Source organism: Chaetodon auriga, chromosome 16 (assembly GCF_051107435.1).
Source record: "Chaetodon auriga isolate fChaAug3 chromosome 16, fChaAug3.hap1, whole genome shotgun sequence".
In the NCBI taxonomy this organism is placed as follows: Eukaryota; Metazoa; Chordata; class Actinopteri; order Chaetodontiformes; family Chaetodontidae; genus Chaetodon; species Chaetodon auriga.
In genome coordinates, this window is record NC_135089.1 from 20,818,221 (window position 1) to 20,833,353 (window position 15,133).

Genomic DNA, 15,133 nt, shown 5'->3' on the forward strand with positions numbered 1-15,133 from the left:
AGCTACAACTGAAGTGGACTGTGGATGCCACTGGACACCTGTCACATGTGTAAAACTATCAACCTTTGTCTATACATGATGTCAAATTTTCCCATCACATAAAGAACTGGTTACACGGGGTGGAGCTGTTAAGAAGTTCGTGCTTGTGGCATCCAGAGTTCAGGCAGAAAGTCAGGTGACATAGTATTAACAGTGACAAAGTCTGTAAAGGGAGCAGGTTGTGGTGGATGAATAGGTCAGATACAGGACTTTTACTCAGGAGATTGCAGTTTGTGTGCCAAGTAAAACTTAATGTTGACTCATTTATCGACTGAGTTGGCTTATTATTTTCAGTTTTCTTTCACAGCTCGGTTAGATTTAGGCAACAAAGGTGCATGCATTGTCTGAGCAGCCAGGCAGGAGTGAGAGAGAGTTGTGGTTACAGGGATGCTCTCTGTCACTCTGGACCTCATGCGTGTCATTCCCAGTTCTAGGTTATTGTTAGGTTACAAGCACTGACTTCCTACTCTCACTCAAAACTAAACTGAAAAGTAACTCACCCCTGCCTGCCTGCACACTCAGTGGGGGGGGGGGGGGGGGGGGGGGGGGTATGCTGCCCAAAGAGCCACTGAATGAGAGAATGAATCTAATAAACTCCTCACTGAACCGCCTCCTTGGCAAAGATCAGCGCATTTTCTCATTAAAAGACCTGTGAGTAGGATTTAGGGGATCTATTGGCAGGAATGTGATGTAATATTCATAATTGTGTTTTCATCAGTGTATAATCACTTGAAAATAAGAGATCTGTTACCTTAGAATGAACTCTTAACATCTACAATCTCTTCCATCAAATCTGCCATGTTTCTACAGAGGCCCAGAACAGACAAACCAACTAAACCAGTTTTTAGTGGCCGCTGAAGAGGAAGTGTGGTGAGGGGTATTCAGTTGGCTGCAACCTCACAGCTAGATGCCACTTAATCCGACACACTGGGCCCTGGGACTTACAGTATCTAGTTATCAGTTTTTTAAGGAGTCTGATCACACTGATATAGGCTAATAAAAATCACATTAATTTTGTAAGAAGAGAGACAGAGAAAGTCTGGCTCTACAGTGTCTTAGAAAAATTCTGGCCCTTGAACCAATGTAGTTGAGGATCCCTGGTGTAAAGTGACTCCCTGGCACAGCTATGTACACTATTACATATATATTTTTATATATATACACACACACACACACATGTGTATGCAGTTACATAATAATTGTGTATGTGTATTTTTTTTATATAACTTATGGCATAACTGTGTGATACTGCACAAAACAAATTTCGGAGCTCTATCTATTTCTAGCCTTGAGATTCAAGACAGGAGTGAGTAAAAATGTGACAGGGGCGAAAAATATCCAGAAACTGCCTGGGGTTTAGAGAGTTAAACTGTATTCATGCTTCCCTCACTCGAGTGAGGGAAAACCTTACGAGACAAAATTACCTACCAGGATCAAAGGACTGTCATGTCTGTAACGTAACAGCAAAAAAAAAAAAAAAAGTTTTCCTTCATAGTAGACAGGGCTTTAAATCAAGCATAAACACGCTGTGGCCACCCGCGCTGCATTAAATAGCTAACGAATGCCAAATTAGCAATTCACCAAAACCTGAGCGAGGAGACGAGCCACGCGACCCGCCCCCTACAACCACAGGACAACATGGCTGGCGAGTTTTCCCTAAACAGAAGAGCTAACCTAGCTAATGTGAGCCTTACATGTACAAAGAATGCTTTGGGCTACTTTTATAGACTTACGGTAGGCTCGAGTGAAAACACTGTGATTTGACCGTCTGTGATAGACGTGTAACCAGCAGACTCGCTACGCGCGACCAGCAACTACATCGCTATGGACATACCCCATGTCAACGTGCTTTGCAACTGAATAACACAACAGCCTCAGCCTCACTGAAGACCAGACCGCCACCAGCACCACCGGACGTTACGTCAGTGGTTAGGCACGGCATTCTGGGAAGCGAAGTCTTTGCCATACAAGAATTCCTATTGCTAAGGCTCATTACTAGAGTACAGTACGTTGACTCACATTTTGATTTACTGTTTGAAACATTACTAAGCAAACTGCCTTCTGAATGTAGTGGAGTAAAAGTGTAAACTCATACAAAACTGCTGCTGTTACTACTATAACACATTTTAATAATAAAAATGTAATTTTTTTCCATTTATGTATTCATTACAGTAAGCCAACTAAATACGAGTTCAGTCAGTTTCCCCTGTGAAGCATGAAGAAGAGAGATGAGGCGGAAACTAAGGAAGGAATTGAATCATAACTGGTTCAGATTTGCTGAACCAGTTCCCCTTTCTATGCTTCCGCTTGTAACAGTTTGAGTGTATTGTCTAATGATGTGATAGCAGATCGATCGTCAGGTCAGTGACAGTATATTTTTTATTAAAACATTTATGCAGGTCCAGACTCTAAAGAACACCTGGCTTGTTCATTTTGATTTCAGTACACTGTTAAATATTATTTCTACCCTTTTCCCTTTTGGATAAATGTGACTGATTTAACTGGATACATTATATTGTGTACAGAAAAATCCATTTCCTACAAAGCTAGATTTGTAAGTAGCTTTTTTTTTTTGCAGTGCTTTTGCTTGAGAATCTTATTAAAAGCTGAAGTTAAACATTCCATAATAATACAAATCATATCCCAACAGCAAAACAAACCCACTTTATCAAGAAGGTTGATTTGCAACATACATGTTTTTACAGGTTCCCTCAGATGCTGATACAATATATGACAACTGTAATTTTAGCAGACATTATAAAATATGGAATTTCCGGTTGTGATAACGTTCTTCTTCAAGTTGAATAAATCTCATGGGATCTGATATGTGCTGGAAAGGCTGGCATTGGCTTGAGTCCAAAGTGAACTGTGGTGAGGAAACCTGTGTAAGAAAAGAAGAGCTTATTACACATTCACGAATACTGCACTTTGATTTCTGCATTTGAAATGACACTGCACATACATGTGGAGGGGAAGGGAGCACAGCAAGGAAGTCTAACATTAAATAGCATTAGTCTAGCATTAGGACCCGGGCAAGAAGGCCCACAGAGCCTTACTGTTCACCTCAGCCTTCTTCCTGCGTTGCAACACACCTGAGAGACAGCAACCATTGTTGTCTTTGGTGTGACTTGGCAGGTTGATTCGGGTATAATTCAGACTATGATTTCATAGAAAAACAATACTGCATTCTTGATGTTTTGCATTTTTAAATTGCTCATGTGAGGCACGGGGCTAAAACTTTGAGGGACTGCTGAAACATAGCCAAGAACCATGGGGTGCTGAAGTATGATACTGATCTTGATAACAATCTATGTATTTTCAGTCACCTGCATATCTCTGACTTGGTGGATTCGCTCATCAAGGTAGATGTTCATTTGTTTATTTTCTGTATATTTCATGTAATGTTTCTTGTAGTCTTCTCCCATATGAAATCAGGTTGGTCTTTGGGCCAATATTTCAGTCCAGATTTGAATATATTGGCTAGTAGTGAATAGAGCTTACTGACTTTGCTGATCCCCTGGCTTTCCATGTAACACCACCATGAGGTTGGCATTTTTGGGTTCATAGTGAAAGCTCAAAAACTACTTGAAGTCATGGTATTTGGTGAGCACATACCTAAACAGTGCCTGTAGGATGAATAGCGATGCCCTGGCTTGCTATCTAGAAGCATCAACATTTCAATATGTCCAACACTTTGGATTATGATCAAATAAATACCTGCTAAACTGACCTTTACTTTGTTTTCAGTGAGAAGTGACAAATATTATCATGCTAACATGCTGAACATGCTGAAGGTGAACGTTACCTCCTAAAAACTAGCTCATAACACTGCTGTGCTTAAGAACAGCCTTACAGAGCCTGTTCACTCGTGCTGGCAATAACTGAGTGGTGAGCACGTCTGAGAGACAGCAGCCTGAATGAGCAAATTTTTTATTCTTCTTAATATACAGGAAGTGCTGCGACAGGTCTGGTTCTCAGGAACATTTTCAAATCCACAGTGAAATGATTTTGACTCAATTTGGAGTGTATACATGTGACAGTGTGTTTATTTTACAGTATTAATTGATTCCTTTTTGTGTTCTTTTACACTGCAAGCCACTGCAGTCTCTGGCTCCAGTTTTCCCAAGATCTTTTTGTCTCTAGGTATTAACCACATATGCAAAAAGGTTAATTAATTACATAGGTGCACAATGTTTTACAGGGAATAGAATTAAGCAAATAGCTAAAGCATATTCAAATGAATATAATATAAAACACTGGATGACACAGATAATGTTAATGTTCATTGTTAATATAAAATGAAAAAAGTAAAATGGTGAACACGCCTGTTTTCAGCAGAGTTATCCCAAGCTCACTAAATCTGTTACATGAAACTCTGGATAATCGACTACTTGAAATGAAGCGACTGATTATCAAACTGTCCTCTCATGTGAGCAGTGATGGCGTCACATCTGGAGCTCCTCTTTGGAGTTCTGCAGGACTTGGGAAATGAGGAGCTGAAGCATTTCCAGTGGTTCCTGAAGCAGGCTGGCATTGTAGAAGGCTTCCCAGCAATCCCAAAGTGCCAACTGGAAGAGGCTGACAGGCAGGACACGGTGGATCACATGGTGCAGACTTACAGCCCACCTGGAGCTCTGCAGATCACAATAGAAGTTCTGAAGAAGATCTGCAGGAATGATTTAGTGAAGCGTCTAACTGAAATTTGTTCTGAACCCAACAGTAAGTTCTAGAAAGAGTTAAAAAAATCTAGTTTCACATTAGGCCTCTGCTAATCTGAACTTAACTATATAGAATCTTTTACTCCTCTGATTTACATAGGCCACGAGCTAGCACAAAGCCAAAACAACAGAATGATTTTGGTTGCTGGATTTCGTTATGAGCAAAGAAAAAGGCCCCCCTAAACATCTTCTCTCTCTCTCTCTCTCTCTCTCTCTCTCTCTCTCTCTCTCTCTCTCTTGTTTTATATCTATCTGTCTCTCTCAGAGGATGCCACTGATATTGGAGAGACTTCTGGGAACACAGGAGGCTCTTGCATTCAACAGGCAGTTTTTCCTCACCCAGTCACGCCTGGTGCACAGGCTGAAGGTGAAGCTATTTCATTGTACAATTTGGGCATTTAGCAACTACTTGTGGAAAAAGGAGCCTGCAGTGTATGTGATGATTTGTTCCACACAGGATTCATAGCTATAGCTATCTCTTTATGTTAGCAGGTAAAATGATTTTGTAAAGAGTTGCAATGTGAACCTTTTCAAACAGTCAGATCATGTTTGAGACTGATAGCTGCATCTGAAGAATGACATTTATTTCAAACAACAAGAATCTATATGATGATGATTTATTATTTTAAAGATACATTTAAAAACATGCTTAATAACCTGTGGCCTTTAATCTGTTGGCTGTGCTCACAAAGGTTGGAAGGTTTCAAAATTAATCATATTTGAATGAGGTTTGATGATGAGATTACAGTACGTGAGTCGCAGCGGCCTGTGGTGAACAGGTTGGTAGGATCCACAGGAGCCGTAGTGGTGGTGTTGTGCCCTGCTACCACTGATTCAAAGTACAGAACAATATTGCCAGGTGGCAGCAACTTGCTGTCTGAAACCACCTTAAACATATTTTGTAAGACCCAGGAGATGTGCAGCCCTGTTACATTGAAGAATGTGACTTTATTCCATACAGATTTGTTGGTGCAAAGACCAAAGTCTCCACAAACCATCACATCATACCAACGCATACTCCAGTCAAACCTCCAGAACAAGTTTATGTGTATAACAGAGGGGTCGTCAATGCAAAAGGATAAGAAACTTCTGGATGATATTTACACAGAGCTCTACATCATAGATGGGTATGATGTAGATGTCAACAGGCAGCATGAGATCAGGCACATTGAGATAACATCAAGAAAACCAGAAGGAACTGAGAGATCAATTAAGCACTATGACATTTTCAAACACCCTTCTGGAGAAAACACACCCGTAAGAACAGTCCTGACCAATGGGATTGCAGGAATTGGCAAAACATTCCTTGTTTACAAGTTCATCCTGGACTGGGCTGAAGGGAGAGCCAATCAAGATGTGCATCTCATATTTCCTTTCACCTTCCGCCAGCTGAATTTACTGAAGGGGAGAAGATTTCGTTTTGCTGAGCTCATTCACAAATGTATCAGGGAAACCAAAGACATCAGGGAGGAGGATCTCAATAACATATTCAAAAAACTACAGGCTTCAGGAAATACCAACTATGACAAAAGTACATTCAAACTTCTTTTTGTGCTTGATGGGCGGGACGAAAGCCGCCTTCGGCTTAACTTCAGTGACAAGGAAGAATGCTCTCTTGATGAGCCACTGCTGGTGAATGAACTGCTGGCATACCTCATCAAGGGGAAACTGCTCCCCTCTGCTCGCCTCTGGATAACCACACGACCGGCAGCGGCCAATCAGATCCCTCTGGATGTAGTTGACATCATGACAGAGGTGAGGGGGTTCACTGATGCACAGAAGGAGGAGTACTTCAGGAAGAGATTCAGAGATTCAGAGATGGCCAACAGAATCATCTCCCATGTTAAGATGTCACGAAGCCTCCGCATCATGTGCCACATCCCAGTTTTCTGCTGGGTCACAGCTACAGTTCTGAAGCAAATGTTAGGAGAAGACGAGCGAAAAGATATCCCTCAAACTCTAACGGAGATGTATACAAAATTCCTCGTGTTTCAGATCAAGCAGACAGCACTGAAGTATGACACAGATAAGCACATCGAGATCATCCAGTCACTTGCAAAGCTTGCTTTTCACCAGCTGAAGGGAGGTAATCTGATCTTCTATGAGACGGACTTGAGGAACAGTGGCATTCATGTCAGTGAAGCATCAGTGTACTCAGGGGTGTTCACGCAGATCTTTAAAGAAGAAGATGGGCTGAACGAAGACAAGATGTTTTGCTTTGTGCATCTGAGCATTCATGAGTTTTTGGCAGCCGTTTTTGTAGTTCTGTCTCTCTTTAATGACAGACAGCATGTGATGGCTGAGCCTCAAACCCCTCTTCAACGTCTACGGGTGTTTTTCAGGAAAGCATCTGCAAATGAGGTTTATATGAAAGCTGTGGACAAGGCCTTAGAGAGTCCAAATGGACACCTGGACATGTTCCTCCGCTTCCTCCTGGGTCTTTCGTTGAAGTCAAATCAGAATCTCTTACAAGGCTTGCTGAAGCAAAGAAGATGCAGCACAGAGACCAACCAGAAAGTAGTGAAGTACATCAAAAATAAGATCAAGGAGAATCCCTCACCAGAGAGATGCATTAACCTCTTCAGCTGTCTGAGTGAAATGAGGGACTGTTCCCTAGTGGAGGACATCCAGCACTACCTGAGAACAGATAGCCTCTCCACAGCCAGTCTTTCTCCTGCTCAGTGGTCAGCCCTGGTCTATGTGTTACTGTCATCCGAAAAAGAGCTGGATGTGTTCGACCTTAAAAAATTCTCCAAGTCAGAGGAAGTTCTGATGAGAATGCTGCCATTGGTCAAAGCCTCAACAACTGCACTGTAAGAACTTGTTTTATGTTATTTAAATATTTGCAGATAAGATATTTGTATCACTTTATGCATAAACATTATTTTGAGGAATGTGGTGAAGGAATACATTTTATACACAACTCCTAAAATAGTGCCTGACACATAACGCACAAGGATCTTGCAACCTAACGTACTCTGCAACCATGCTAAATATCAATGCTGTGGCTGAGATGGCTGGTTGACTGAATTTTACATTTTGTGCACATGTTTTAATTAAGCTGTCTTCTATGTGAAATAATACAGTATCTTCCATTAACTGTTGTGTCTAATTCTAAAACAGACTGGACGAGTGTGAGCTTTCACACCTGTCTTGTGAAGCTCTGGCTTCAGTTCTCAGCTCCAAGTCTTCCAGTCTGAGAGAGCTGGACCTGAGTCACAACAACCTGAATAGATCAGGAGTTTTGCTGCTCTCTGTTGGACTCGCGAGTTCACACTGTAGACTGGAAAATCTGAGGTCAGTATTTTTGAACCTATTCAAACGATGTACAGGATTTCATCTGCTTATAGTATGTTATGTTGCTGCATTTACTACAGTATTTTATCAACTCCCCTGAACTGCTTTACATGACTGTATTCCATTATTTGCTCTTGTTAATGCCTTTGTTACTGTGATTTGTATCTTTTTCCTTGGTTTTGATAATACCATTGAGACACTAAAGTCAGTCATTTTCACACTCAACACACAGTGACTTTTAATTAAAAATTTATGTTTATTTAGGTGCGTAATTTACATTTGGACAATGAAGTCACTATTGAATACTGCATATGCATTTTGTAAGAGGCCAGACTCAATGAAGACAAAAAAAAAACTTTGTAATCAATTTATCAACCTAAGTACAAATGTACAAATTAATGATATGCTGCCACATGCAGGTTGTCAAGATGTGAGGTCACAGATACAGGCTGCGCTTGTTTGGCCACAGCCCTGAGCTTCGACCCCTCCCATCTGCGAGAGCTGGACTGGCGCTACCCAGGAAAAAAAATAGCAACTGGGATTAAGGGACCACTGACACCCAGACGATTGTATACATTGCATATATATATATATTATTATTATTATATTATTTATAACTGACTTATTGACTGACTTACATTTTAACTTCAGCATGTTAGGTATATTAGTATATTTTACTCTAATGGACTTGTGCCCCCCCCCCCCCCCCATTTTTCTTAGACCAGGATACTCTAAGCTAGTGGCATGCAGTCGCAATGTGGGACAATATTGCAGTCTGAGAGAACTTGACCTGAGTAACAATCCCCTGCGGAATTCAGGGCTGAAAGTGCTTTCTGCTGGACTGGATAGTCCAGCCTCTAGACTGGAATCTCTCAGGTCTGTTGACTATGTTTGTTTCTATTGTATATGTCATGATGTATAAGAACATTGCTAAAATGTCACAACCTAATCTTATTGCTATAAAAAGAGAATTGTCTTCACTAAATCTTCCTCAGGCTCAGTTCCTGTAACCTGTCGGAGAGAGGCTGCGAATATCTGGCCTCAGTGCTCAGCTCTAAGTTTTCCAACCTGAAAAAACTGGACCTGAGTGACAATGACCTGGAGGATTCAGGGGTGACAGTGCTGTCCACTGGACTGAAGAGACCATACTGTAAACTGGAAACACTTAGGTCAGTATTCTTGAACCTTTGCCTTGCCTGCAGAGATCATGAGATTGTAATTCCAGCATGCCAGAGTGGAAGTGGTAAAGTCAGATGATTTAACATGGACTCTCAACAGGTTGTCTGCCTGCTTGGTCACAGAGGAAGGCTGTGCCTCTTTGTCTTCAGCTCTGAGCTCTAACCCCTCTCACCTGAGGGAGCTGGACCTGAGCTACAATCATCCAGGAGACTCAGGAGTGAAGCTGCTTGCTGCTCGACTGGAGGATCCACACTGGAGGCTGGAATCTCTCAGGTATAAACACTTGACATAATGAACTGCTCGGTGGCTATTTATAAGCTTGTCAGCTTTTGGTCAAGTTGGGATAACACTGCACTCTTTTGGACGGTCTCTCAAGGGCACTGATGGTGTCACACCGGGTTATTCACATAAGGTTACAATTTGAGAATTACATACAGATGTATTCTGAACCATCTTATCCCTGGCTTTGAACCCACAGCAATGACATAAGAAAGCTTGTCATTAGAGTAGTGTTGGTTCAAGTTGCTGCTGAATAGTCCAGTCTTATGCATAGTAATGTTAGTTCAATGAGCACACTTGGAGCCCTCGAACAGTCACTGTAGGCCATAGAGCATACTGAAGTTTCCCTGTACTTGCTTGAGCATTTCTCAAGCTTTTCCCTTTTCCAACCATTCCAGCCGTACAATATGTAAGGTTGGCATTCAATGGTAACACATTTCTTGGGCAGCAAAGTTAAAAGTTATTATGAGGAAAAGAGCACAGTATCCTCTTGGAAATATATAGTGATTCTAGCAAGTTTGCCTAAGTACTGATCCCTTTCACACCAAGAAGGCACAGTGTCACAGATCTGCACAGCGCTATCAAAAGTTTTTTGTATTGTTACTCTCTAAGTGAATTTTGCCACTAAAATGTACTTATACTAACATTTATTTACCCAAATCACTGCCAAATGAGTTCATTTGAGAAAGCCAGGAACTGGCAGCTTTGTGTGACAGATGAATGTATCAGTCTGTTCTGAGTTAGATCTGAGACACAGTGAAACTGATCCCTGGGCACATGACAGTAGACTGGTTTTTAATGGGCAGGTTCCACTACACCTGAACAACTGGATTGACCAGATCGAGATATACACAGGCATGCCAGAAGACCTGGCTCAAATGCACCAGAGTAACCCCAAGGTTTCTTGCATGCCACCATCAACCAAGACAACCAACAAAACACCATTTGGAAGAAGTGCTGTTTCAGAATTGGCACTGGTTGAATTGGCAGCCCCCCACTCCTCCACTCACGTTGCGAAACAAGTAGAGGTTGAACATTTTTAAACTGATGGATGCATTTTACAATTTCCTATGTCTGTATAGTAAGTTGCAATTTTTGCTGTGCTGTGGTGTCAAAAGAATTCAATCACACAAAAGACACAAAAATACTTTCCACTGACAAATCAATGTACCTGTACCAATAAAACCTAAGTTATACTTTTTGCATGATTTGGGTTCTACAAGGGTTAATATGGTGTTTAGAGAGTTGCATGTGGGTCCACTGTCTGTCTGTGTCAGTTTTGGCATATATCTGGTCCATAAGGTTCATCATACAGGCAGCAGAACTGATCATGATATCCCCTTTCTGCTTCAGTGTTGATCATTGTGGAGAGTTCAGGATCTTGTCTGGGCCAAGGAAATGTAAGTACCTTTCTCCCCGTACCCATTCTACTCCTCTCACTCTACCCTTCCCACATATAGGTGAACAAAGATCAACGTCTGTAAAGAAGCTGTCATGCACAGCCATGCCAGTGGCTCAGACAATGCTAACATACTGGTGTCAATGCTAATAAGTTAATGTTACATAGGTATCAGCGTGTTATCATCACCATTGAGACCGTATAAGGCAAGCTGACAGCATATAGAGTCACTGTACCTAAGCACAGCTTTACAGAGCTGCTAACGTGGCTGTAGATGTTTTTTCTTGTTAAAAATGGAAACTGCCACCTTTACCTGCACTGTCCCTGATTTCCATGCAACTTTCAAGAAGTAAGTCGGTTTTGACAACCTGAAAAAGAGCCTTCAGCATCTTATGGTGAGTTTTATCTGTCCCTGACCCCATGTCACAGACAGTTAAACTATGTTTTCATGAACTCCAGCAGAGAGACAGACAAGAATTCCCATTAGTCATCCAACTCTGCCTCCTTCACAGAAATAAAATGTTCAAAGTCAAAAGGAAAATGTGATTCTAAAAATCTCCCCTGCAACTGAAATAACTAGTCTCTGTGAATAAAGTAGCACTTAAATTTCCACTGTGTCTCTTTCCCTGCTGGAAGACGCCTGTGAACTCCTGCTTGACCCAAAAACAGCAAACAGGAACCTCATCCTATCTGAAGCTGACAGACAAGTGACAGTAGCACGAAAGGAGCAGCCATATCCTGATCACCCAGAGAGGTTTGAATACAGGTGCCAGGTTCTGTGTACAAATGGTCTGACTGGACGCTGTTTCTGGGAGGTGGAGTGGGAAGGAGCTGCTTATGTAGGAGTTGCCTACAAAGGAATCGGCCGAAAAGGACGGAAGAATGACTCTCTGCTCGGGCGGAATGACAAGTCCTGGTGTTTCGACTGCAACGAGAGCACTGCTTGGCACAACGGAAAGAGCACGGTTACAACCAAGATATTCTACCACGGTAACAAAAGACTAGCTGTGTATCTGGACTGGCCTGCCAGCTCTCTGTCCTTCTACAGAGTATTCCCTGACACACTGTTCCACCTCCACACCTTCCACTGCACATTCACTGAACCTCTCTATCCTGCATTGAGGGTTTTTGGCACTTCTTCATTTGCAATATTGTGCTCGCCTTCGTGACTGTCCTGATTCTATCTTATGGTGCAAACTATATAGGGGGAATTGGAATATGAAAGTGGCATTAGATGGAAAAACTCAGGTAAATACAAGTACCTCAAATTTGTACTTAAGTAAAGTACTTGAGTGATTGTACTTAGTTACATCCCACCACTGGATGTATCTTTCATAGCCTTGCTCTGGGGTTCAGTTCTAGGACCAGTCTTTTTTCCTTCTATATGCTTCCCTTTGGTTGCATTTCACTGTCACATGGATGATATTTAGAAATATTTCTCTTTGATGCCTACTAACCCCTCTGATTCATCCTGTTTGGTTAAGTGTCAGCAGATATTAGAGATTGGAATTCTGCAAATTTCCTTCAATTTAACAGTGAGACAACAGGGGTCACTATCATTGGCTCAGAAAACGTGCATGCAGAGATGACGCCGCAACCTCCAGACTACCAGTAGTTCAAATTTGTCCTCTGTGGAGGACATTTGTAAACCTGAATATCTCCCACCCACTGCATACTACTGAATTAACTCCTTTTGATATCTACAGGGAACATTTAGGGCTTTTCAATGATAGCAGATGTGAAGGAGTGGAGCTTTTATACCTTTCTCTTTCTCATTAAAGAAAATGCCGTCCATCCAAGTGCATTTTATGGGAAGAGGAAAAGTAAGCGCATAATACTTTTTATTGAGCAAATTTTGGCTTGAAATATTGTTGGCATATTTTAGATAAGTTTCTTAACAACACATTAAAGCATTGTTTGAATTATTTTAACTGTATTTTAGCACAGTAAGTGTTTAAAAAGTGTCCTAAAAATAAAAAAGTTTCAGTATTCTAATTACCTTACAAAGATTGGGGTATTTAAAAAAAATTGTGATTGGACAATATATTTTTTTTCCTATTAGTCAAGAGGATATCCTGATACCTTTGTTAACAACATCAGGCCTTGGTGAAAAGCTTGTGGACTATAGTTTGAATAACATACCAGCACGCTCATCCAGTCCTGTGAACAACTAAAAGAGATGACCAAGATAGAAAGAGTTTTCAATTTTAAAGGTGCAGAAGTTGTCTTACGCGCAGCTGTTTCCACATGACTGGACTATGCAATGGTCTTTAAGCACATCGGATATCACTCAACAGGCTCCAACAGACTCATTCTTCCCATGTCTAGATGGGTACCAGCCTTTACCGTCTCACAGGAGCTCAGGCTGCCACATCATGATCTTCTTTTAAACCCTGACATATTATTATGTTTTCAGATTCTTATCTTGTGATTTTGCAATGTTGACTTTATTTCTACATCTCTTTTTTCATTTGTTTGTTTTTCTTACCACTATAATGTGGTTTTTGAGAAGTGCTGTACAAACAGACTTAATCTATATGATGTGTTATTTCGGTATTTTAGTTCAACCCCCTGTGTTTAGCATTTATGAGCACTGTATGAACATTTAATATATTTTTTGTAACACACAGTGTGAGATATAAGGACATTTTAAGTCTCTATTTACGGGTGCCAACATAAAGACTTACAACATTAAAGAGTGTTAAAAACCATGAATGTTTCAATAATAATTATAAATGCAAAAGTTTTCCATGATTCAATTATTCTACTACTGACAGTGATATTGATAATATTAATTCAGTATCAACTAATGAATACCAACAGACAGTCCAGACTGTTGAAGCTGTTGTCTCTGGCTGAATAAAATTTATACAATCCCGCCATCTAGTGGCTAAAAAAGAGATGTGCAGATTTGAAGTCTGCACCCTCACAAAACCTAGGTTAGGATGAAGAGAGAAACTTCTCAGAAATGCTTGCATTTAATAAAGTTCAAGAAAGATTTAATTAACATTTGAGGGAACAGCATGTGTGGAGATTTAGTTTGCACTTCAAGGGAGAACACGTGTGGAGGTCCTTCAGAATGTTTGTATGTTATTCCATTGCAGGTTTTATTCTTCATGGATGCGTGGATTTCTAAATCAGAGAACAGAGAGGTCAATGTAAAAAAATAAATATTGTCTCAAAAAGAAAAAACAACAACAAAAAAAGAAAACACACAAACAAACTGCTATTTATCGTATGTCATAATCATATAATATTAAATGATTGCATTTTTAAAATTACTGATACAGTTGTGTTTCATGTAGACAGAATTATATGAACAACTGATTGTAATCACATTGAATCCATCATGGCATGAATCAGATCATTTGATCTTTGTGATGTTTGTGAAAGGTGTACCCGCTCTGCTCTGCCTCTGTTTATGAAACGCTTTGTCTGCTGGTAACTTCTAACTGGCCCAGGAAGCCCCTACGACTGCTTTAAATCCAGTTATTTGGAAGCTGAGACCATATTCGAACACAGATGAACATTTGTGCATGTCACTACACCATTCTTAAATACAAGATCCACCTGAGATCATATCTTTAGAGTGAAATTTTGCTATTAAATGCGTCAAAATTCGAAGAATCACGCAATTTTGCTCTTATTATTACAATGAAGAATACACGACTTCATCAACATTCATAAGTGTTCAGACTTAGTCTAAGAATATTTCGTCTCACCTCATTAAAGCAATGCTCTTATAAAGCCTTTTGGCTGCAGTGTTGCTATCATTCACCAGATGGTGCTTGGGAGCCAGTTTCACTTCCTGTCTTCAGTGATTTAACCCTGTAACATTACAAGCGTAATTCACATATATACTGTTAGACACCACTGCTGTCACCAGGAGCAGCTGCAGTCCTCTTACCACTAACACCACTAATAACACCACTTCTGCTCCTACGTCAGCTGGTCAATGACTCTGCAGTATTTTTGTTTGGATGCTGAACACCACAGTAAGGAACATTAGTTAGTTAGAGGTCTGCTGATGTGCAGAAGTGAATGTGTGTGGGAAGCTCTGCTCTGTGAACACTAGATAAGTGCTGGAAGAGCTGAACATCACAGACTGGTGGTGTGCAATAGTGCCAGGGGATCTGCAGAGGATTTTAACACTATAGAAGAACTTGATTCAAGTGTGAATGCTCTAATAATAATAATGACAATTTAAAGGGGGGTCCACTTT

At 40.7% G+C, this 15,133-nt stretch overlaps 1 protein-coding gene across 1 annotated transcript; it reads left to right on the forward strand.

Moving 5' to 3' along the window:
- Positions 1-3,279: 3,279 nt before the first annotated feature.
- Positions 3,280-12,615, forward strand: LOC143334151 (NACHT, LRR and PYD domains-containing protein 12-like). Its single transcript, XM_076752710.1, has 11 exons — positions 3,280-3,401; positions 4,477-4,758; positions 5,023-5,124; positions 5,719-7,570; positions 7,881-8,054; positions 8,474-8,623; positions 8,775-8,930; positions 9,050-9,223; positions 9,333-9,506; positions 10,866-10,912; positions 11,548-12,615. The coding sequence occupies exons 2-11, from the start codon at positions 4,479-4,481 to the stop codon at positions 12,078-12,080; spliced, it is 3,642 nt and encodes a 1,213-aa protein (XP_076608825.1). The 5' UTR covers positions 3,280-3,401; positions 4,477-4,478; the 3' UTR covers positions 12,081-12,615.
- Positions 12,616-15,133: the final 2,518 nt, after the last annotated feature.